Below are 22,388 nucleotides of genomic sequence, written 5' to 3'. Positions count from 1 at the left end.
GATGAGATTTTGAGGTCTAACCTTCTTACTCTGCTCTGTGGTTGCAGTTTCAATTTTTTGCATCCATTGTATAATGGCCATGAACCATGGAACCACCACACAGGGTTGTCTGAGGATTAAGCATTTTTTTTTGTACCGGGGATCGAACTTGGGACCTTGAGCTTTCGAGGAAAGCAGCGGAAGCACTGAGCCAAATCTTGGGCTCAAAGTGTTCTTACTATATGTAAAACCCATAGAATAAAGCCCAGCTGATAGCGAGTGGTATGAAAGTGATCATGCTATGAAATGCTGTTATTCTCACATTGTGATTCACAGAGCTAGAGAGCAGCTTTAGCCTTACTTCGTACTGGATCCGAAGGCTTGGCTCGAGGGTCCTTAGGCTGAGCCAGCCGCTCCTGGCCGAGCAGCCTTCCCAGCCAGCCACCTGGACCAAAGGGCTCAGAGAGGGGCTGGCCTTGAGCTGCCGCCCTGGAGTGTGTGGAGAGTTGAAAGGTGTAGTGGTAGTGAGTTACTGCTTTGTCTACATTTAGGGGGACCCCAGCTGCCAACACATTTTTCTCCTCTCTGTGGTGGCTGAAGTTGTAGCTACTGTTCTGTCAGGAGGCCTGGGGTGGCTGGGGCTCATGGGATGAAGCCAGGAAGAAGCGTGTGGCTGGGGCAGGGGTGGAGGGGCTTGGGTGGCTGCATGTGGGTCCTTTGGTTCCAGGACAAAGTGGTTGGTTTCTTTTCCACCTAGAGTGGGGCCAGGCTTGTCTATGCACTTAGCTTCTTTCCTCCACATGGGCCTGCCTTCTTCCTACTCGTGGCCTCCAGGGGAGAGGGAGATGTGAGCGTGGAACACTTTAGCCTCCTAGGGTGCTCAGCTGTGTGCTGTTAGACACCTCTGTGCTTCCACATAGGGTGCGGGTTCAGGAAATGAATAAGATAAGATAATATACACTAGGTCTCTCAGGAGATGTTCCTGGCCATGTATGGGGCGGGGGGGCTGCTGACAAGTCTGAAGACTGGCACCTGTAAGCACAGGGCTCTATCACCTAGATTCCTTTTCAGATCCAGAGTACCCTCCTCTTTCCTTCCTTGTCTTCTTTTTCTAGAGTGGTCTTGTAGGAGCAGATTAGAGGGACACAGAGAAAAAAAAACCATAGGGCAAAACCTGACGTCTAGTATTGTAAAATTGTCACATGCTTATCTGTGGCTGACAATAGTAAGATTGTCACATGCTTATCATGTACCATGTGGTTGAGAAAATGTACCCTACTATATCCTTATAAAAGTGCTACTCATATTTACTGTATGGTGACTTTGACCCCTTCCCAGAAACAAAGGCTAAGACCCTGATTAGCCCAGACCACACCAATCAATGAAACAATTATTTTAAAAAAACAGCTAACCCTTATAAGTACGAAGCACACCTCAAACTCACCAGCCGGATGCCCCCTATTTTGCAGCACCACTCTACTGCTAAGACAGCTCTTCTGCTCTTTCTGCATTTGCCACACCCTAGATAAACTTTCACTTTGCACCATTTCAGTCGTGACTCCCCCATTTTTTGCTAAGAGCCCCACTTCTTCATTCTTTGCTAGAGTGAGGGCAAGGACCCAAAGAGAAGTCATGATGGGGGACCCCTAACCCCCTCTCAGAATCCCACCACTGGATGCAGCAGTCTCAGTGTTCTGAGGACAGGCCAGTCATTGGCAGGAGTGGTGACGAAGCAGAGCCAGGCAAATGTGGGTTTGAATTCCAGCATAACTGCTTCATGTCTTTGAATGAGTTTGCTCATGTGGAAGACAAGAAAGGAAGCCTTATCTCATAGGATTGTTGTGAAGATCGAATGGGATAGTGCATGTGACTTGACTCACCTGCTGCCTGGCCCGTATGCGGAGAATGTTATTTCCTTATATTCCTTGAGTCTAGCCTGGGGCATGACCCATACTAATGGTTGAATAAGTATCTCTTTCTTTTCTCACCGGTGCCGGACACAGGGCTTGGCTTATGGAAAAGTGTCAAGAAAGTTAAAAAAATTTTTTTTTATTTTTTGAGACAGGGTCTTGCTAAATTGCTCAGGTTGGCTTAAAATTCTCAATCCTCCTGCCTCAGCCTCCTGAGTTGCTGAGATGACAGGCATGCACCATCACGCCCTGCTTGATAATAGTTGTTAAATGAATGCCGAATGTATGTTCTCTTCCTCACTGTTCCCCATCCCCCTTCTATCTCTTGACACTGGCTCTGACAAGGGACAACAGCTGCTGAGAGATGAGGAGGAGTTGTGGGAAGAAGAATGGCGCTGTGCCTCCCCTCCCCCTTCAGACCTGGCTGAGTGCCCCACAGATGCCTGGCTGTAATATTGCCCGACAGTTTTGGGCTTCACCCCTCAGGAGAGAGGTGGAAGAAGAGGGTGGGAGAGAGGCTGTGAGGTTTGTCCTGCCTCCACTTTTGAGTCTCCTTCTACACAGAGAGGACCCGTGTAGTCCGCTGGGTGTCAGTCACTTCACCTCATCCCTTCCTTGACTCCTGGCCTGGGGGTTCAGCCCCAGGGGACCCAGGCAGCCTCCATTCCCAGCACTTGCCTCCCCTGAGGAAGATGGCTTGGCTGTGATCATGGAAAATTGTCCTGCCAAGAAAGCTGTAGCTGGGAAAGAGGCTGAGTGGGGAGGTAGGAGAGAAGATGGGGGTGGGGGTGGGGGGTGGGAGGAAAGAAGACTATGGGTGTGGGAGGAAGAGGGATGAGGAATGGGATTCAGGATGTGGGGAGAGGATTGGGGATAAGATTGCAGACGGAGTGAGAACCCAGTTTCTATGTCCATGCCAGCCGGTGTGACTGGGAGAATCCTGACTGGCGAAGCTGCTGGGGTGGGGGTGGGTCTTTGCTGGGCCCCTGAGGTGGGGAAGCAGGTCAATATCTCGCTTCCTTCCCAGCCTCTGAAGCTGGTACTTGAGCTGGCCAGCCTGGGCCCCTGTTGTTCTTGCTCCCAGAATTCCTGGCATTTCTGGCAGAGATTCAATTGGACCAGGGCTGGGGAGGAGGGCAGAGCCTGGGATGAGGCCAGGCAGTGGGTGGGAAGGCCTGGTCAGAAACAGGTGTGGGAACAGGCAGTTCTTTCAAACCAGCAGTGCTGGCTGGCCTATTCTGGTTGGTGTGGTGTGTATTTGTGTGTGTGTCTACTGTGCATCTGTTCCTTTATCCAGAGAGTATGTGCGTGTGTAACATGACTGATTGTGTGGGCAAGTGTGTTAATTTTTCCTTGCTAGAGTTTGAGAAAAATGACTTTTGCTCCATTCCTTCAGCCCTTGAACATTGCTTGGCACCTAGGGGTTAAGCCTGGGCAGCTCTGGGAGGCTGGAGCACTCTACTCTAACTCTGGTGCTGCCCCATTGTGCAGGCTGCTCATGGGTGCTCCTCAGGCCCTGGCTCTTCCTGGACAGCAAGCGAATCGCACTGGAGGCCTCTTTGCTTGTCCTCTGAGCTCAGATGAGACTGACTGCTACAGAGTGGACATTGACCAAGGAGGTGCGGCCTGGAGGGGTAGAGTTGGGAAACACAGGAGGAGGGGAGGAGAGAACTTGGCCTCTTCTTCTGTCCTCTGAGTCCCAGTGTCTTGCCTCCAGCTGATGTGCAGAAGGAGAGCAAGGAGAACCAGTGGCTGGGAGTCAGTGTTCGGAGCCAGGGACCTGGGGGCAAGATTGTTGTGAGTACTGCTTCTTGTGACTGAATGCCGGGCTGATGATGATGATGATGATGATGATGATGATGATGAGTGTGTAGGGTGTGGATATGCACAGGTGAACACATGGTTTGATCCCCAGGGTCTCTGAGGGATATAAAAAGTACAGGAAATGATCCCTCTCCTTATACATTTGCAAACACCTAATCATCCAGCTATTTGTCCAGCTCTTATTGAGAACCTTTTCAGCATCAGGCATGGTGCTAGTTACCGAGAGAATATATAAAGACAGGAGGAAGGCTTGGTCCCTACTAACTAGTTGCAGAGATTCTCATTTCTCTCTTTTTCTGTCTTTCAGTAACTTAGAATTACTAGCACGAGTCACTGTGAGGCCAAATGTGATGAACATTAAGTGAGTGATCTAGTTCCCAGGCCAGAAGTCCAAAGGAGAAGAGGAGAGAAAGAATTCCTAGGGCCGGGGATTTAACCCAGTGGTTCCACCACCTGCCTTGCAAGCACAAGGTCCCGAGTTTGATCCCCAGTACCGGAAAAAAAAAAGGAATTCCTGCAGGTGTGATGACTTGAGCCAGGCTTTTAAGAATGGGTGAGAGCCAGGCATGGTGCTCAAGCCCATAATCCCAGTTACTAGGGAGACTGAGGAAGGAGGATAGCAAGTTCAAGGTCAACCTGGGCAATTTAATGAAACCCTGTCTCAAAATAAGAAAAAGGGGGGGGCAGGGATTTAGCTCAGTGGTTCCGCCGCCTGCTTTGCAAGCGCAAGGACTCGAGTTCGATCCCTGGTACCAAAAAAAAAAAAAGAAAGAAAAAAGGATTGGGGCTGTAACTCAGTGGTGGAGTGCTTGCTTAGTGTGTGCCAGGCCCTGAGTTCATCCCTAGCACTGCAAAAACAAAACAAAACAAAATGCAAACGTACAGGGACAGGATCAAACTTAGCATCTTGCAGGATTGTTATATGATCAGAAATGATGTGTCCTTTAGTAGTGTGTCTCTGGGAGGCCAGGTGGAATGCAGAACAAGGAATTCTTCCTGCAAAGGGAAATAAGTGGGTGGAGATGGGACACTGAATAATGTAAGGATTTGCTTAACACTGGCTCGGTGCTCAAGTGATGCTGACGTAGAAGAGTGTATGTGTGTGCATGTGTGTCTACCAAATGTCTGCTTGTGGCAGTGGGCAGGTCCCTGGCACACTATGGGAAATGACCTTTCCTCCCTTCCCTAGACATGTGCACATCGATATGAGTCGAGGCAGCGGGTGGACCAGATCCTGGAGACACGGGATGTGATTGGTCGCTGCTTTGTGCTAAGCCAGGACCTGGCCATCCATGATGAGTTGGATGGTGGAGAGTGGAAGTTCTGTGAGGGGCGCCCCCAGGGCCACGAACAGTTTGGGTTCTGCCAGCAGGGCACAGCTGCTGCCTTCTCCCCTGACAGCCATTACCTCCTCTTTGGGGCTCCAGGAACCTATAACTGGAAGGGTGAGTCACTACTTAGGGGAGAAAGGAACCAAAACCTCCTCCTTCCCCAGAGAGAGATGGCGGCAGCCAGCACCTGGCTAAGCATGACCACACATTCACTGGCATATTGTCCTGGGGCACTGCCATGCCTTCCATCCCATCCTGCTAGCCCACACACAAATGGGGGTCCCGCCTGTCCTCCGCATGGCCAAATGTTCCTCCATGAACTGGCATGAGCCCTCACGCGCATGGCTGGGCATGCCCACCCAGCCGGGCCTGCATGCCCCATCACTGCAGCCCACACCTCATCACTGCCATTCCCGTCTCCACACGCTGCTGCTGGCTGAGCTGCTGCTCGGTGAGTGTGATGCCAGTTCGAGGGACCCCAGGACGCTTGGGCTGGGGGAGGTTGGAGAGGGAGCTGGAAAGGAGAGGAGGGGCTGCACTCAGTCTAATTCAATGTCCAGCCTGAGGGGCGCTTCTTGCTCCCTACCCTGGGCTCTAACTGGACTGTCCTTGCAGGCACGGCCAGGGTGGAGCTCTGTGCGCAGGGCTCGCCGGACCTGGCCCACCTGGACGACGGGCCCTACGAGGCGGGGGGCGAGAAGGAGCAGGACCCCCACCTCATCCCGGTCCCTGCCAACAGCTACTTTGGTAGGGACCCCTCCCTGGGCCCGGAGCTGCTCTAACCCTCTGCTCCTCTCTCTTGTCCTCCCTCTCCATGCTCCCATCCTTCTGTCTCTGTCTCTCACTCCATCTCTCTTACCTCTGTGGTCTCTGTGTCTCTTTCATTTTCTTCCTCCACCTCTTCCTCTTCCACTTTCTGGCATTTCTGTCCTGCTCTTTCTCCTTACTCTGTGGTCCCTTCCCTGGATGTCCTTTCCCTGGTGTCTTCCCCTGTCCTGCCCCACACAGGGTTGCTTTTTGTGACCAACATTGATAGCTCAGACCCTGACCAGCTGGTGTATAAAACTTTGGACCCTGCTGACCGGCTCCCAGGACCAGCCGGAGACTTGTCCCTGAATAGCTACTTAGGTTTGTACGCCCCACCTCTGGGGCCGTGGGCATGGCCCTGGCCTCCCCTCTTCCCCCAGGGGACTTCCTTTGCTGTCCTACCCCCACCCCGGGAAACAGATGTTGGGCCCAGATGGCAGCGAAGAGCTGGTCCAGCATCCTGGCCTGAGAAGAGGAGGCCTCGGGGGGGAATCCTCGGGGCTGTGACCAGGGGGTCTTCAGGGAGGATGATCCTGGTGCACTGAGAGTGACAGGGCTGAGACTCCTGGGAAGGACAGTCCTGACCTGTAGGGGGACTTCCTCTGAGGGGTGGAGTGAGGTCTAGCCTTGCGGGTAAGTCTCCCCACTGTCTCCCCTGCATCCCTCTGCAGAGGAAGTGGAAACGCAGCCTGGTGAGGCCAGCTCTGACCCACCTTCTCCCTCCATCCATGGAGGGCAGGAGGGCTGCCCAGCTCTGGAAGGGCAGGAAGGGTGGTCTAGCTGTAGTCGCAATGATTTGGGGGCACCTCTACTTTTTGCCTTCAGACCTGTTGGGATGGGGCAAGGTTGGGGGCTGTGGCACACCTGGCCTCTGAGTCTTGGGGAAACACTCACTGGGAAGTCACCTCCTCACCCAGGTTTCGCCATTGACTCTGGGAAGGGTCTGGTGCACGCAGATGAGCTGAGCTTTGTGGCAGGGGCACCCCGTGCGAACCACAGGGGTGCTGTGGTCATTCTGCGCAAGGACAGTGCCAGTCGCTTGGTGCCTGAAGTTGTGCTCTCAGGAGAGCGCCTGACCTCTGGCTTTGGCTACTCGCTGGCTGTGGCTGATCTCAACAATGACGGGTGAGAGGGGATGGGGGTGGACCTGACACTGGTCCAGGAGCATGAGTGGCTTCTGGCATCTTCTCTTGATTCCCTTGGCCAGGGAGGACCCCTGACTGTCTCCTTCTCTCCATAGCTGGTCGGACCTGATAGTGGGTGCACCCTACTTCTTTGAGCGTCAAGAAGAGCTGGGTGGTGCTGTGTATTTGTACATGAACCAGGGCGGTCAGTGGGCAGGAGTCTCTCCACTCCGGCTCTGTGGCTCCCCTGACTCCATGTTCGGGATCAGCCTGGCTGTGCTGGGGGACCTCAACCAAGATGGCTTCCCAGGTGTGGTTGGGAACAGGAAAGGCTCAGGGGAGGAGGTGGCAGGGAGGGATGGGGAAGGTCTCAGCGATGAGGGGTGGGTGGTCTTCTAAGGGCTCAGGGAGAGAAGGAACCTGGGCTCACCTCTGAATTTTCCCGTGGTTTGTGACCTTGAGTGAGTTACTTGACCTTTCTACCTGGAAGGTGAGAGGATCAAAGATAATGTATGTGAAGTGCCTGGGACTTAGTAGCGGCTCCATAAAATAGAACATACATTATGCAGGACTGAGTGGCTGAGGGAAATGCCTTTTCCCATGGCCCTCAGACATTGCTGTGGGAGCTCCTTTTGATGGGGATGGGAAGGTCTTTATCTACCACGGGAGCAGCCTGGGGGTCGTCATCAAACCTTCACAGGTGAGGACATTGTTGGGATGAGGGAATGGGTGTGGGTGGAGTGAGAGCCACAAAGGGCAGGGGAGGGAGAGGCGGGAGGAGATGGGGTTTTAGGAGCCTGACCGCTGGTCCACAGGTGCTGGAGGGCGAGGCTGTGAGCATGAAGAGCTTTGGCTACTCTCTGTCGGGTGGCCTGGATGTGGACGGGAACCATTACCCAGACCTGCTGGTGGGCTCCCTGGCCGACACCGCGGTGCTCTTCCGGTGAGCCTTTCCTGTGCTCTGCCTTCTCCTCCCTGAGGCTGTCAGCCCCTGCTTGGAACTCTGACCGCACTCATGTTCCCTGCCCCCTGGACCCAACCTGCACCCCTAGGGCCAGACCTGTCCTCCACGTTGCCCATGAGGTCTTCATTGCCCCACGGGTCATCGACCTGGAGCAGCCCAACTGTGCTGGTGGCCACTCTGTCTGGTGAGGTGGGGTCCAGCGGCCCCCGCTCCCTTTCTCAGCCCAGTGTGGGGCTGGGTGTTGGGCTGTGACAAGAGGAGGTGGGGTTGGGGCTGGGGTCTTGGTCTCTCAGCCGTGTTTGGCTCAGGAGTCCCCCTTTGCCTCCACAGTGTGGACCTAAGGATTTGTTTCAGCTACACTGCAGTCCCCAGCAGCTACAGCCCTATTGTGGGTGAGTGGTGTCCCCTCCCACTGCTTACTCTATTGGTTTCCAGGGTAGGTCACAGCAGGGTGGACAAGGGAAACCTTGGGGACAGGGACTGATGTAAGGGTTTCCCAGCTCACTGGCTCCTCTCTTCTACCCACACACCACAGCCTTGGATTATGTATTAGATGGGGACACAGACCGGAGGCTCCGGGGGCAGGTTCCCCGTGTGACCTTCCTGAGTCGTGGCCCAGATGACCCCAAGCACCAGGCCTCAGGCACTGTGTGGCTAAAGCATCAACATGACCGAGCCTGTGGAGACGCCGTGTTCCAGCTGCAGGTACACACTGGTCCCTGGCCTTTGACTGGCCCTCTCATTGGATGTCTCTTCTTTCAGTGCACTTAGCCGCTTCTCTGCTAGCCCTCTGAATGCTCATTCTGGGATCTAGATATTGGAGCCTCCTTCTGGGCTCATCTCCTCCTCACTCCTGCCTTATGCGCACCTCCTGTCACATCCTGCACGCCCCAGGGGTGGTGATGGCGGGGTCCATCATCACATCTGGTCTCAAAGCCCTGAATCCTGGCTTTCTCTCTTTCCCCTACTGCAGTCTCTCTCCCTCCTCCTTGCTCAGTTCTCTACCTCTGTTCTCCCTGAACTTCTTTCCAAGTTTCAGCATCTGTCCTAAGTCTGGCTGGGACCATGGGTAGGGCTGGGTTGTTCTAGTGAGAAACAAACTTTCTCTTTCTAGGAGGATGTCAAAGACAAGCTTCGGGCCATTGTGGTGACCTTGTCCTACAGTCTCCGGACCCCTCGGTTCCGGCGACAGGCTCCTGGCCAGGGGCTGCCCTCGGTGGGCCCCATCCTCAATGCCTACCAGCCCAGCACCCAGCGGGCAGAGGTGATCATGGGAAGAGGAGCTGGGAGGGCGACGACCTTTCTCCCTCACCAGTGAGACTCACTCACCACTGGCAAAGCTCTTCTACAGTGTCAACCCAGGGGTTCCTCATATCTTCAGGTGCTGTAACAAGTAGACTCTAAGATGTGAAATGGCCCAACTGACTAGTCCAAAGGGATGGTGTGCCTCAGTCCCAGGCTGACGGGGCTCTGTCATCTTCAAATGCAACTTCCAAGGTCCTGAAGTTGCCTCCCTCCCATTCAGCTGGAAGGGGGAACTTGCAGCTTCTTGCCTGGTCCTCAGGGACAGTCTGAGGGGTGGGAATGTACCACCCTTCACATTCTGAGGAAATACGGTCCGGCTGTGGACTAGCCTGCTAGTCCATAACACAGCACACAACACGCTTATCATTTTATAGCTCAGAGTGGTTAAGTGATGAGTCCAGTATCATACAGCCAGTAAGCAGTGGATCTGGAGTTGTTTAATCCAGTGACACTCTAACCCACTATGTGCCTTGGGGACCCACTCAGCACCCTTGGCCCCTAGGAATGAATCTTTCCTCAATCTCTTCCCAGATCCACTTCCTGAAGCAAGGCTGTGGTGAAGACAAGATCTGTCAGAGCAATCTGCAGCTGGTACAGGCCCACTTCTGTGCCCGGGTCAGCGATGCGGAGTTCCAGCCTCTGCCCATGTGAGGGGGTGGGGAGCATGCGGTGGTGGTGGCAGTGGCAGGGAAGAGCCTAAGCAATGTGAGTAAGGAATTCGAGAAGACAGGCAGAGGGAGGGTTGGAGTCAGAGGATACTGAAGAAGGCTGGTGAGGACCAGCTGATGATTCAGAACGCTGAGGCCCTGGTGAGGAATAGTCCTTAAAATTGACCTAATAACTTCACGCGTACATACATGTCATTGTTTAGTTTTCAAGATGCTGTGAAGTAGGAGTTGTTAGTCCCATTTTACAGATGTCGAGCTGAGGCCTAGAGAGGTTAAGTTACTTGCCTGAGGTGAGTGAGTGGTAGAGCTGGGATGAGCACAGAGGTCCCCTGACTCATGCCTAGAAAGACTTGGCATGGACTGGTGTGTGACTTGGGGGCCTGAGGTGGCAGGAGAGGCTCAGGGCATGGAGGCAGTGGAGGGTGGGTGGGGAGGCTGGGAAGGGAGACGGCTCACTTAGAGTGAGTGGGATCTGGCCCTCCAGGGACGTGGATGGGAGGACTGCCCTGTTTGCACTGAGTGGGCAGCCCGTCATCGGCTTGGAGCTGATGGTCACCAATCTGCCCTCGGACCCAGCCCAGCCGCAGGCTGATGGGGATGATGCCCACGAAGCCCAGCTCCTGGTCACCCTTCCTGCCTCGCTGCACTACTCAGGAGTCCGGGCCCTGGACTCTGCGGTGAGGACCCGGGGCAGGGTGGAGTGAGGCCTTGGGTTCTAGTGCCCCACACTGACCTGGGCTTGCGTCCCACTCCAGGAGAAGCCTGTCTGCCTGTCCAATGAGAACGCCTCCCACGTCGAGTGTGAGCTGGGAAACCCTATGAAGAGAGGTGCCCAGGTTGGCCCTTTCTGCCCTTACCCTGTCTGAGTGGCCCCTCCTTATGCCCTGGCCCTCCCCTGACTCTCCTGTCATTCCATGCTGGCCTAGGTTACCTTCTACCTCATTCTCAGCACCTCTGGCATCACCATTGAGACCACGGAGCTAGAGGTGGAGCTGCTGTTGGCCACGTGAGCCTGGGGAGGCAGAGTGGGGGTGCTGAAGGCAGTTGGATCGGCCTCATGGATCCCCCAGGGGATACCTGTGCCTGCTATCCACACATGCCCCTGCCCACAGGATCAGCGAGCAGGAGCTGCATCCTGTCTCTGTTCGAGCCCGTGTCTTCATCGAGCTGCCACTGTCCATTACAGGGTAAGCCCTGCCCAAGTGGGCACTTCTGCTGGAGGGAGGGGGCCTCACCACTTCCACACCCTGACCTGGGCTCTGCCCCACTTTACCCTGCTGACCCTCTATTCAGCCAGTCCCCAGGCCTTCTCAGCCCTTGTTTTGACCCCTTCTCACCAGGGTGGCCGTACCCCAGCAACTCTTCTTCTCTGGCGTGGTGAGGGGCGAGAGTGCAATGCGGTCTGAGCAGGATGTGGGCAGCAAGGTCAAGTATGAGGTCACGGTGAGTGTCTCGGCTGTGGCCCCTTCATGGGCCCCTCCCTTCTTGGCGAGGAGGACAACCTGAGACCCATCCCCAGGGCTGGGCTCTTCTCCCATGGGGCAGCATGGTGGGGCCTCTGCTCTGCACCTGGACTTGGGCTGTGGGTAGATGCTCTTGCCGGGGTCCTGCTGACCATTTGCTGGTCATTTTGCCTGTCTGTCTCTCCTGCTGGACCTGGACACTGTGAGCATTCAGAGAAGCTTCCTTGTTGGGGCTTTAGCTAGGGGATGGGACATTGCTGCAGAGTGGACATCTGTCATTAGGACTCTGCCCTGGTGTGACTGGAGGCCTTGCTTGTAACTTTCCAGGACACCTCCAGGTTTTCCTGGGTTTGGTGTGGGGAAAGAATGGTGTGTAGAGGCTGGGGTGGTGGTGCATGCCTGTGATCCCAGCACTTGGAAGGATGAGGCAGGAGGATTGCTGTGAGTTTGAGGGCAGCCTGGGCTATGTAGTGAGTTCAAGGCCAGTCTGACCTACATAGTGAGACCCTATCTCAAAAGCCCCCAAAAAGTGTGTCCTTTGGTATAGAATCTGAGCCTTTGTTGAATCTGTGCTTCCTGGGGCCCCTCAGCCATGTTCCCTTCATCTCTGTGAGGTCAGGACCTTCTCAGAACCTGAGCCCCCTTTCTTTATACTGTCTTTTGCCCACAGGTCTCCAACCAAGGCCAATCACTCAACACCCTGGGCTCTGCCTTCCTCAATATCATGTGGCCCAATGAGATCGCCAATGGGAAGTGGCTGCTGTACCCCATGCGGGTGGAGCTGGAGGGCGGGCAGGGGCCTGGGCAGAAAGGGCTCTGTTCTCCCAGGCCCAATATTCTCCATCTGGTAAGGGTTAAGCAGGGGTGGGTGTGGTGACATCCCTTGGGGAGGGTCTTCATGGGGCTGGGATTTTGGGTGTGGGTGATGGGGAAGAGATGGGAGTGACACTCACCACTCCCTCCCTCCCCATGTCCAGGATGTGGACAGTAGGGATAGGAGGCGTCGAGAGCTGGAACAGCCAGAGCAGCAGGAGTCTCATGAGCCTCTGGAGCCCAGCATGTCCTGGTGGCCAGTGTCCTACGCTGAGAAGAAGAGGAACATCACCCTGGTGAGGGTGCATGCCTATCACCCCAGCTTTCTGTTCAAGCCTTTTTGTGAGACTGTCTCAAAATAGCCCAGTGTGATGGTCTTGGGTTCAATTCCCAGTACTGGGACTTGTGGTGGTCAAACCATTGGGGCAAGTTGGCAAGATAGTTTGCAGCAAAACTTGAAGGTGGGGGCGACTTTGCTGCAGCTGCTGATACTACAGACCCCCCAACTCTAAGTCTTCAGCTCTTGACTTACAGCCAGTTGACCAAGACATCAATTCCCCTCACATGTATAAGAAACATCACACTTCATAGGGCATGGGATGAGGTTAGCCATCTTTGAGATGTTTGATCTCAATTGATGCTTGATTTTTATAATGTCAAAAGCATTGCTTTTTGAAGTTCTCATGGTTAAAATTACATGCGACTGGGGCTGGGGATTTAGCTCAGTGGTTTCACCACCTGCTGTGCAAGCGCAAGGACCCGAGTTCGATCCCTGGTACCAAAAAAAAAAAAAAATTACATGTGACTCATTAACTTGCTCCCTTTTGTGCAGTTCTGCTTCTCTCCTTTCCTCTTGTCTCACCTAGTTTTGTTCATGACGTGGATTTGTTGAACAAATGAGTACATGCTGTATGCCTATATGCCTTCTAGGGTTGGTAGTGCTGGCAGTGAGAAGGTGGTGGTGATGCTGATTAGGGGGTGTTTGGCTTTGTTGTAGGAGGTGGAGGTAGAGCCCAGGTATGGGAAGGTGAGCAGGGCAGTGGTGCTGTCTGTCTGGGAAGGGCGCTCCAGAGCCTTGCTCCATCCCGCCCCAGTTCCCCTTGGGCGTGGCCGGAGGCAAACTGAAGAACTCAGGGGATGGTGAACCTGGGAACCTGCTATTGCTCAGCTATGTGGTTGGTCCTGCCTTTTGCACAGGACTGATGGCCTCTAAGAGGCCTCCCTTTTTAATATGAACTTTGAAATGGATTAGTTTTAATTGATAAAACAATATTTATCATGTACAACATGTTTTTTTCTTTTTTTCTTCTTCCAGTATGAAGGATCAAACTCAGGACCTTGCCCTTTTGAGGCAGGCGAGGCACCACTGAGCTAAATCCCCTGCCCCAACATGATGTTTTGAAAATGTGTATACATTGTGGAATGGCCAGTTGAGCTAATTAACATAACATGCCTCACACACTTCTTTTTTTGTGGTGCAAATGCTTAAAATCTAGTCTCAGTGATTTTGAAAAAATGTTATTATTACCTGTAGTCACCATGATGTAGAATAATAGATCTCTTCATTTATTCCTCCTGCCTAACTGAAACTTTGTACCCTTTGGCCAACATCTCCCTGCCCCATTCCCTCCTCTGGCTCTGGGTAATGGCCAGTCTACTCTCTCCTGCTGTGAATTCATCTTTCCTACATTCCTCATATGGGTGAGATCATGCAGTACTTGTCTTTCTGTGTCTGGCTTATACCACTTAACATAATGTCTGAAATAGATTTTTTTTACATGCCATTAAGGCAGATAGCCTTGCTTTTAAACAAATTGACAAAAGATTCTTGAATTGCTCAAAGATGGCAAAATAAAAGATAACTCAAAGAGTTCAATTGCCCTCAAAGATGTTATTCTGTATATGGCGGCGTGATGAATACAATGCATCTTTTTAGGTAAATGGATTATTGATAGTGAGTGGACCAAATGGGTTTAGGTCAGGCCAGAGAGGAGCCTGGTCAGAGTCCCCTGCCTCCAGCAGCTCCTGGTCAGGCAGCTTGGTTCTCCTTCAGTGAGGTTGGGCTTAGCCAAAGATGTAGTTTTGCTGAATATGGACCTGACTTCAAATATCTGCTCCGTCACTTACTAGCTTTGCTAGTTCTGTAACCTGGGGCAGTCTGGTCATGTTTTTTTGTTTGCTTTTTTTTTGGTACCAGGGATCGAATTCGGGACCTTGCTCTTGCAAGGCAGGTGCCAGAACCACTGAGCTAACTCCCCGGCCCCTGGTCATCTTTTCCTCTGGGCCTCAGTTCCCTCCTTTGAAAAATGATGTAATTCGAGTTTGATCCCCAGTACCAAAAAAAAAAAAAAAAAAAAGAAAGAAAAGAAAAAGAAAAATGATGTAATAATATGCACCTTGCAGGAGTTGTGCAGTGTAAATAAGATAAGTGCCTGGCAGCAAGTAGGTGCTCAATAAATGAGACCATCATTAGGGAGCCTAAGTGTTACCTGGGGAGGCTATTCTGCCTATTGCTGTGAAGTAAGAGACCTCCTCTCCTCCACCTCCATGCATTTCAAAGGCAAATAGTTCAGTTTGGAATGGGCAGCTGTTTTGGACCATAGGGCTACTTTGCAAAGACTTCCCAGTGGAGAGGAATTTGAGGCTGGGTAAGGAAAATGTGAAATGGTAGGCTCGGTGGAGAGGGGCTGAGCAGCTCAGAGCCCTGTTTGTCCTTGTCCCCAGGACTGCACCCAGGGCACAGCCAAATGTGTGGTGTTCAGCTGCCCACTCTACAGCTTTGACCGCACGGCTGTGCTGCGTGTCTGGGGCCGCCTCTGGAATAGCACCTTTCTGGAGGTAAGGCCACTGCCGGGACTCCAGGCTAGCTGTCTTTTTCTGCAAAAGCCCCATCAAAACTCACTTCTACCTCTTCCTCATCCAAATGCAGCACAAACTTAACCATAGCCAGGCAGAAACATCCTCTGGGTTGGAGACCATTCCATTTATAACTTCAGGATCTGGGTGGGGGTCCTGGGCCATTTGGGAAGAGGGTGTCCTTCCTGCTTTCTTAGGAGTACTCAGCTGTGAAGTCCCTGGAAGTGATTGTGCGAGCCAACATCACAGTGAAGTCCTCCATCAAGAACTTGGTGCTGAGAGACGCCTCCACGGTGGTGAGCTGCAGGGTGGGCATGGGCAGGCAGGGCACCCTCTTCTCTCCTGCTCTTATGCCATTGACTCCTTGCTCCCCAGATCCCAGTGATGGTATACTTGGACCCCATAGCTGTGGTGGCAGAAGGGGTCCCCTGGTGGGTCATCCTCCTGGCTGTGTTGGCTGGGCTGCTGGTGCTGGCGCTGCTGGTGCTGCTCCTATGGAAGGTGAGGCTCGGGGAGCAGTGGGGCTGCTGGGGTTACACTTCCTAGTCAGGCAGGTGGCCTCTTGTACTCACCCATGCACTGGCATATATTCAGTGACTCTACACTGAGCACTTACACTGGGTGCTGTTTCTGGCCCTGGACATGGGGAAGATGAGTCAGATATAGATCTTGTCCTTGGGATTTCATAGCTAGTGGGGGTGGTGAGCCTTGTAGTTGAGGACAAACCAGAAGTGTTGAGTTGAGAAAGTGCAAGTTCAGGGAAGGAAGGCTCAAGAGGAGGTGGTTCTGGAGCCAGCCTTGGAGGTGGGGTAGTAGGTTCTGTATGCAGGGTGGATGGAGTAGGTGGGGCCCGAGCTTCCAGAAGGACCATGGAGGCAGGAAAGTGTGGTCTTAGTTAACCAGAGTGCAGCAGTGAAGGTTACAAAGGCAACTGTGGTCAGGAAGTGTGGAGGACTAGCTCTAGGGAACTGCTGGCAGGGCTGAGTGTGGAGTGTCCACATGCCAGGCTCCATGCATACACATAGCTGTAACAGAATCTTAATAGCATCAGGGGCTCAACATAAGAGGACACATGTGCATAGGTCAGTGGAGGGACTCATACACGTCACCAGGGTTCATGTTCCCTGAGCCAAGCGTCACATCTGGAGCTATGTGGAGAGCCATGCACCTCTTGGGCTTCTGTGGAGAATGCTCTCCCCACTGTGAGACAATCACGGATGACACCTTTGATGTGTGTGTTATCAGAGGACCAGCTCTGGAGTGGCAGCCAAGCTGTTGGGAACCTGCTCAGTCTTAGGGAGGTTGAGGCCTTCACAAAGCTGGCCCCATATGCTTGCCCTCTGCAGAGATAGAGCCCCCTCCTGCCTCTGTCTTCCCATCCTATGCCTTTTTTGCTCACCTTCTCCCTCAATATCCCAGTGTGGCTTCTTCCATCGGAGCAGTCAGAGCTCATCTTTCCCCACCAACTATCACCGCGCACATCTGGCTGTGCAACCCTCAGCCATGGAAGCTGGGGGCCCAGGGACTGTGGGGTAACTGTTGTGTGTGTGTGCACGTGACTGTGCAAACGTGTGTGCGTGTGGGTATGTTTGTGTATGGGAATAAGTCCAGCTTCTAGCATATAGAGGACGAAGGTATGTAGGGTGAAGGAATGAATCCGCGTGAGGGTGATGTGAGGTCCAGAATCGAGGTGAGAGGTGATTAGAAGGATGAGGTCAGGACCGTTAAGTGCACGCCGCTGGGGGCATGCGCACAGAGTGGGGTGGACTCGTGGGTTGTGAGCATGTGGGTGTGTGGGGAGGGTCTGTGCATGTGCTCTCTGGGTATGAGTGTGAGAGGTGAATGGGCAAGAAGATGCTGTGCAGTCCGAGCATGTAGGAGTGTTGGGCATTTCTAGTGTGAGTATGCAAGGGCACTTACTACCATGCTAATTAGGGCCAGCACGGTCATGATGGCAGGGAGGAGCTAGACTGGCGTATTCATGGCTGAGGGCCCTGTCCCAGCTGCTTAGTGTCTGAACACATGAGGTGAAAGTATGTGAGGCTTGGGGATGTTGCTCCAGCTATGCTGGGGTCTAGGAAGCCGGTTCCATCCTCAGCTTATGTTCTGGCTTTATGTTCTCGGTTGTAGGATCTCTTAAGAAGTCTGGGTGGGTTGGAAGTTTGGAAGTCCCACATTCAAGCCTCTCTTTCAGGGGCCAAGGGAGATTTCCTTGGTCCTTGCCTTGGGCCCCCTCCTGGTCATCCTTTTGCTGTGAATGAGAACCTGGGGCCCTGGCACTGAGTGGAACCCTGGGGACTGCCCATCACACTGGATGCTGGCTGGCCTGTCTCTTTCTGCCTCAGTTGGTTCTTTCAGTCTCAGGGATGGTGAAGGGAGGGTACGGGGCTGTGCTGGGTGTCTGCTCCAGGGACCTCACCCTGCAGATGCCTCATGGTCTGACTTGGTGTTTTACAGATGGGATTCTTCAAGCGGGCAAAGCGTCCCGAGGCCAGTGTGCCCCAGTACCATGCGGTGAAGATCCCTCGGGAAGATCGACAGCAGTTTAAAGAGGAGAAAACAGGCACCATCTTGAGGAGCAACTGGGGCAGCCCCTGGCGGGAGGCTCCCGAAGCTCACCCCATCCTGGCTGCTGATGGGCATCCCGAGCTGGGCCCTGATGGGCATCCCGTGCCAGGCACTGCCTAGCTTTCTTTCTCCCAGCCTGGCCCGTGGGTCTCTCCACCCCTTCCTGAGATGGCTCCTCAGGATGGAGAGGGTGGAGTGGGTTCCTGGCATTGCATCAAGACTTGGAAGGATCTGCTTCCTCAGGGGCACTGCCCTCTCCCATCCACAAGAAACCCCCCCCCCCACTCCCCTTGTGAGCCAAGATAGGGTAAATCAGGGATGGGGGTGGGGCAGGTACGATGGGCAGGGATGTCCTGGTGCAGGGTGGAGAGAAGGGAGTCTGTCCCCTCCCCTCCCATTCACCCCATGTAACCTGTCTCCCCCAAAGTGCCTTACCCAGAGGGCCAGGGAGGAGACTGTGTCACTGACTCAGGGGTTCCTCCCTCCCTAGGTCCCTTCTCCTCTGACCTTAGTTTGCTGCATCAGTCTAGTGGGTCTTGTCTATTTATTAAAAAAAATATTTGAGGACAAAATTGCTGGCTTCCTTACTGAGTGCTGCTCCCTTACCCCCAGGGCCCCTGCTTCTCTCTGGCACCCTCACAGCCCCTGGGAGGCTCAGCTGGCCTGGCAGGTAGCATGGCTTCTGTGACCAGTTCCAAGTGGCACATGGGTGCATCCTCAGAAAGGGGTGGGGGAAATTTAGCATAGAGATGAGGGACCAGGGACAGCTGTTGTGGCAGGAGGTGGGTGGGCAAAGTTCAAGAATTTGCCATTGGGGACAGGACAGGGTATAATGTAATGTTTGTATTTTTCCTGGTGAGGGTAGGAATAGAGCTTTTGTGTTGTTGAAGGAGGGATGGGAGCTAGAGATTTCCCCCTGGCAGAGGTAGGTGCAGATGATCTAGAGGAGCAGGGCTGGGGGAGCTTCTCCCATTCTTCGCTTGATTCCTCTCAGGAGGAGACAGACTGGGTGGTGGGTGCCTTGTTCTGACTGGAGGTGGGGAAGGTAGCCAGTGACTGCCTTGGGGGTATGAAGCTTATTTCACAGCCTTTCCCATGATGTGGGGCCCAACAGGTAGCCATTTGAAGGGAGGGGGAAGCCATTCCATTTGGACGTCAGAGAAATGGGCCTTCTTAAGATCCTTCCAGGTCTCTCTGGTGAGGTAGCAGCCATCCCCAATGTGTTTCCAGGTGGGCTCTAAAACTTGCTGCCACATAAAGGCCCTGCTTCCTTCAGGCTCAGCCACGTGCTCCAAGAAGAATAACAGTCCTCCCTGAGGGAGAAGAGAGTTACTTTCACCTATCTGCTCTATTCCATTCCCCTACCCCCCTTTCTTGGGTTTTGTTTTGAGACAGGGTCTCGCTATGTAGTTCAGGCTGGCCTTGAACTCACTGTGTAGCCTAGGGTGGCCTTGAACTCGAAGAGATCCTCCTGCCTCAGCCTCCCGGGTGCTAGGACTACAGGTGTGCACCTCCCAACCCCCATGCAATCCTTTTCTTATAACTTTCTGCACATTGACGAAGCCTGGTCAGACTGCTTGGTGAAGTAGGGGCTGCTGGTCTGCGAGTTCATGGAGCAGGCTGTCCTGCTTCTGATGTCTCCTGTACCTTTGGCTCCCCTACCCTCCCTCAAAGTGCATATAAAGAACCTCTCGTAACCGAGTAGGGATGATGGCAGAGATCTTTGAAGAATGGCTGGAAGGACTGCACAGTCAGGGTAAAGTGAGAAACAGGAGCAGGAAGCTCACGGTGCACAGGGATGCATGCAGGGCTCTCTCCTGACACTCTGGTACACCTGTACCCTCTACCCAGACATCTTGAACATCCTGGGAAAACCTGGGGCCAGACCCAACCCCAAGAAAGTGTGGGTTCTCCAAGCTCTCCTGACCCCACTGTGCTCTCCCTAGGGGAGTCATTCACCTCACACTGAATTACCAGGTACAGGCTGATGCAGTCCAAATCTCTACCTCTAGGCTGTATCTTTTCTGCTTTCTAGATCCTGACTTCTCTCGGCCTGTGTGGTTTCTCTGCTTGGCTGTCTCAGCAGCTCCTGACACCTGACAACCCTTCCATGCCAGCAAACAGCACTTGCACCCACTCCCCCTCAGCTGCTCATACCAGAAACTTGGAAACTATTATGAATTCCTTTTCCTCCACACCCAGATCAAAATCTATGGACTTCATTTCCCCTATCATCTCTAATAGAACACTTTTATTTCCTCATCTCCCTCCTTACACTGATCTCAATTTAAATGTTTAAGGAACATCAGCTCCTTAGGTATCTTTCCTGGCTGTCCCCACCCTGTGTTAGGTGATACTCCTTTAGCTTCACAGCATCCTATTTGTGTCTCATCGAGGTGATCTCTCCCCTCCAGCAGCAGGTAGAGAGGGTGGGGTGTCTAATGTGCTAGTTTCAGATTCCCGATGCTGGGGCCCTAACCTCTGGGGCGGCCCCTCCCCTTCCCACTCTGCTCACCGGCTTCAGCACTCTGTAGACTTCCTGCAGGACTTTCTTTGTGTTCTGCACAGAGCACAGCACCAGAGTGCAGACTACCACGTCCATGGAGCCATCTGCCACTTGTTTCATGTCCTCTCCAGGAGCCACCACGAACTGCTCATATTGGAGGTGTCCGTTCTCAGCCATGCTCTTTGTCAGGAACTTCTCAAAGTTGGGGTTTGGGTCCAGGCAGGTGATCCTGCAGCCAGGTGGGTAGAACTGGAAATTGGCACCAGTGCCACAGCCCAGCTCTAGCAGGGTCACCTCCCTGCTGTTTTCCTTAACCTCCTTTATCTGGCTGAAGAGTTGCCGTTTCTTGCTCTCCATCATGCGGTTGGTCTTGACAGCCAGCACAGCCATTAGGTAGGGGAAGTACTTTTTGGATAGGGGCTGCCATAAGCCCAGCAGAGCCAGCAGGTGCAGGGGCAGGGTCAGGAGCAGCACGAGCAGCTGCAGGAGTCGAACCAGGGCATCCATGGCACCAGTTCCTGGTTGTGCTACTGCGGTACTTTCTGCTCAGCCTCTGCCAAAGATAGTTTCCCCACCTCCTGTGACAGAACTTTGCTCTTTTTCCTTTGCATGTGATTTCCTTTTTATAGGGTAGAGTGGTGGTGTGAAATCCTTCTAATGGGCATGGATCCCGCAGCCCTACAGGCATAGGCAACAAGTTTTATGCGAGGCAAAGGCACAGGTGATGCCTTGTTTCTGCATTTGGAGTTCCCCAGCCCAGCTGAAGAGGTGAGGTGCGCTCATTCACCTCAGAGGGCAGCAGAAGGGGGATAGCATGGATGTCTCAGATCTCATCTTCAGGGTGACAAATGCTGAGGGCAGTGCTGACTCATGGGGTGTGTCCTGATCTTACCTCGTTCTTTGGTCTGCTCGGGTTATGCAAGCTGGAAATTCTGGTTGGGTTCCTCTGGCACACCCCCTGGACTTTGTAAACTGTGACATGCCTTTGCCTTAGATGGAGGTCAAACAGAATGTTCAAGCTTAGGCTTGATTGCTCATAAGAAGGAAGGAGGCTATTGATCAAGAGAAAGATACTTTCTGAGCTGACTAGTGTTCATTATCAAATCCAAGTCCTCAAATGGCCGGAAATAGAAGAAAAGGAAACAAAAAGACAGAGTGGAAGAGAGCTGGAATCTTGCTCTAGTCTTAGTTTTGCCACCAATTGTGTTCCCTTGGGCAAACGATTTTACTTTCTGGGTCTCAACCTCTCATTTACAAGGTGAGGGAATCAAGGAGAAGCTGGAGGGCCTTACACAGTCTCCAGGGTCTTTCCTGTTCCTACATCTGTGTAATCTAAGGAGAATAAAGTAAGCTTCAGAAGCAGGTGACTCTGGGTGTCTTCGTGGGCCCCTGGGGACCTGGGTTGCAGCCCAGGATAGTACCCCAAGGCTTCAGGATAGGCCAGAGATCACCACCAAGGCAGGGAGGTCTCAGAGGCCAGAATATCGGTTCACAGGCATCATAGGATGAAGCACCCCGGTTATTACTTGGTGTCTTCTCTTTTGGCTGAAGCCACTCTCGATGTCTTAAGAGTTGCTCCTCACACTCTATCCCGAAGTCTCTACGCCAAGTCCATAGTGGCCAAAGGGAAGTATTTTTTTTTTTGGTATCAGGAATCGAACTCAGGACCTTGCACTTGCCAGGCAGGTGTTTTGCCACCGAGCTAAATCCCCAGCCCAAAGGAAGTATTTTAAAGATATGTTCATGTAGATATTGAATATTTGATAAGCTTGCTCATAGTTATTCTTGGTTATTATAAAAGGGACAATGTTCTTTATATTTTAATTGGTTACATTTACATATATATTTCCTCATTTTTGATTTTTGTATATTTGTTTTATACCTAATTATCTTACTAAATTAGCTGTTTATATTAATTTTAAAAACTTGATTCTTTGAGTTTTCTAGGTACAAAATGATACATAGAAATAATGATAATTTTACTTTTTTTCAATTTTCGTATGTTCTTTTTGTTTTTTGCTTAATTGCTTTAACTACCATAATGCATTCAGAATGTTAAACAGTAGGATGGATATTAAATTACTTTTCTTGTCCTGGAAATTAATGGGAATTCTTCTATTTCTTTCCCATAGGCAGTTGTTCACCTGTATTCTCTTAGCTTTTCATCTGTCCTTTTATTCTTTGTTCTAGCTTGCTGGAATTAGGAATCTGCAAATTACATTTCTGTGGCTCCCAGGCTTGCTGGCTTCCTTGTGGGTTCTGCCAGGTGG

The 22,388-nt window shown here is 52.6% G+C and overlaps 2 protein-coding genes across 7 annotated transcripts in view; one reads left to right on the top strand and one right to left on the bottom strand.

The window, feature by feature from the left end:
- Positions 1-18,184, top strand: part of Itga7 (integrin subunit alpha 7) — a 28,774-nt gene extending 10,590 nt beyond the window's left edge. For 2 of the 6 annotated variants that reach the window (XM_021241539.1, XM_004861383.4), the window contains exons 2-25: positions 3,381-3,508; positions 3,607-3,686; positions 4,903-5,158; positions 5,660-5,791; positions 6,769-6,976; positions 7,092-7,285; positions 7,587-7,675; positions 7,791-7,918; positions 8,028-8,123; positions 8,270-8,331; positions 8,475-8,644; positions 9,054-9,203; positions 9,776-9,891; positions 10,397-10,589; positions 10,668-10,748; positions 10,839-10,918; positions 11,025-11,099; positions 11,253-11,355; positions 12,046-12,222; positions 12,353-12,484; positions 14,913-15,026; positions 15,242-15,340; positions 15,420-15,545; positions 17,502-18,184. In XM_021241539.1, coding sequence (XP_021097198.1) covers positions 3,381-3,508; positions 3,607-3,686; positions 4,903-5,158; positions 5,660-5,791; positions 6,769-6,976; positions 7,092-7,285; positions 7,587-7,675; positions 7,791-7,918; positions 8,028-8,123; positions 8,270-8,331; positions 8,475-8,644; positions 9,054-9,203; positions 9,776-9,891; positions 10,397-10,589; positions 10,668-10,748; positions 10,839-10,918; positions 11,025-11,099; positions 11,253-11,355; positions 12,046-12,222; positions 12,353-12,484; positions 14,913-15,026; positions 15,242-15,340; positions 15,420-15,545; positions 17,502-17,732 — 3,220 coding nt within the window. In that variant the 3' untranslated portion in view covers positions 17,733-18,184. Of the gene's footprint in view, positions 1-3,380; positions 3,509-3,606; positions 3,687-4,902; positions 5,159-5,659; positions 5,792-6,052; positions 6,173-6,768; positions 6,977-7,091; positions 7,286-7,586; positions 7,676-7,790; positions 7,919-8,027; positions 8,124-8,269; positions 8,332-8,474; positions 8,645-9,053; positions 9,204-9,775; positions 9,892-10,396; positions 10,590-10,667; positions 10,749-10,838; positions 10,919-11,024; positions 11,100-11,252; positions 11,356-12,045; positions 12,223-12,352; positions 12,485-13,503; positions 14,567-14,912; positions 15,027-15,241; positions 15,341-15,419; positions 15,546-16,463; positions 16,577-17,501 lie in introns of those variants that run through there. The other 4 variants (XM_021241538.2, XM_087192120.1, XM_004861384.4 and 1 more) reach the window with 4 other exon arrangements.
- Positions 18,185-18,435: 251 nt separating this feature from the next.
- On the bottom strand, positions 18,436-20,956 carry Tmt1b (thiol methyltransferase 1B). The gene is made up of 2 exons (XM_004861385.3): positions 20,128-20,956; positions 18,436-18,925 (listed from the first exon to the last, which is right to left on the bottom strand). Exons 1-2 carry the CDS (start codon positions 20,623-20,625, stop codon positions 18,689-18,691), a joined length of 735 nt encoding a protein of 244 aa, XP_004861442.1. The 5' UTR covers positions 20,626-20,956; the 3' UTR covers positions 18,436-18,688.
- Between the last annotated feature and the right edge of the window lie 1,432 nt (positions 20,957-22,388).

This window comes from Heterocephalus glaber, unplaced genomic scaffold, assembly GCF_053883595.1.
Source record: "Heterocephalus glaber isolate CG9 unplaced genomic scaffold, H.glaber_assembly_v1.0 deba00001569, whole genome shotgun sequence".
Taxonomy (NCBI): domain Eukaryota; kingdom Metazoa; phylum Chordata; class Mammalia; order Rodentia; family Bathyergidae; genus Heterocephalus; species Heterocephalus glaber.
Note: the sequence above shows the minus strand (reverse complement) of the source record. Positions and strands in the feature narration are given on the sequence as shown.

Coding starts and splice junctions, on each gene's coding strand:
- Tmt1b (XM_004861385.3), bottom strand. CDS start 20,625: ATGGATGCCCTGGTTCGACTCCTGCAGCTGCTCGTGCTGCTCCTGACC. Junction 18,926..20,127: donor TCTACAGAGTGCTGAAGCCG/GTGAGCAGAGTG, acceptor CTTCTCCCTCAG/GGAGGACTGTTATTCTTCTT.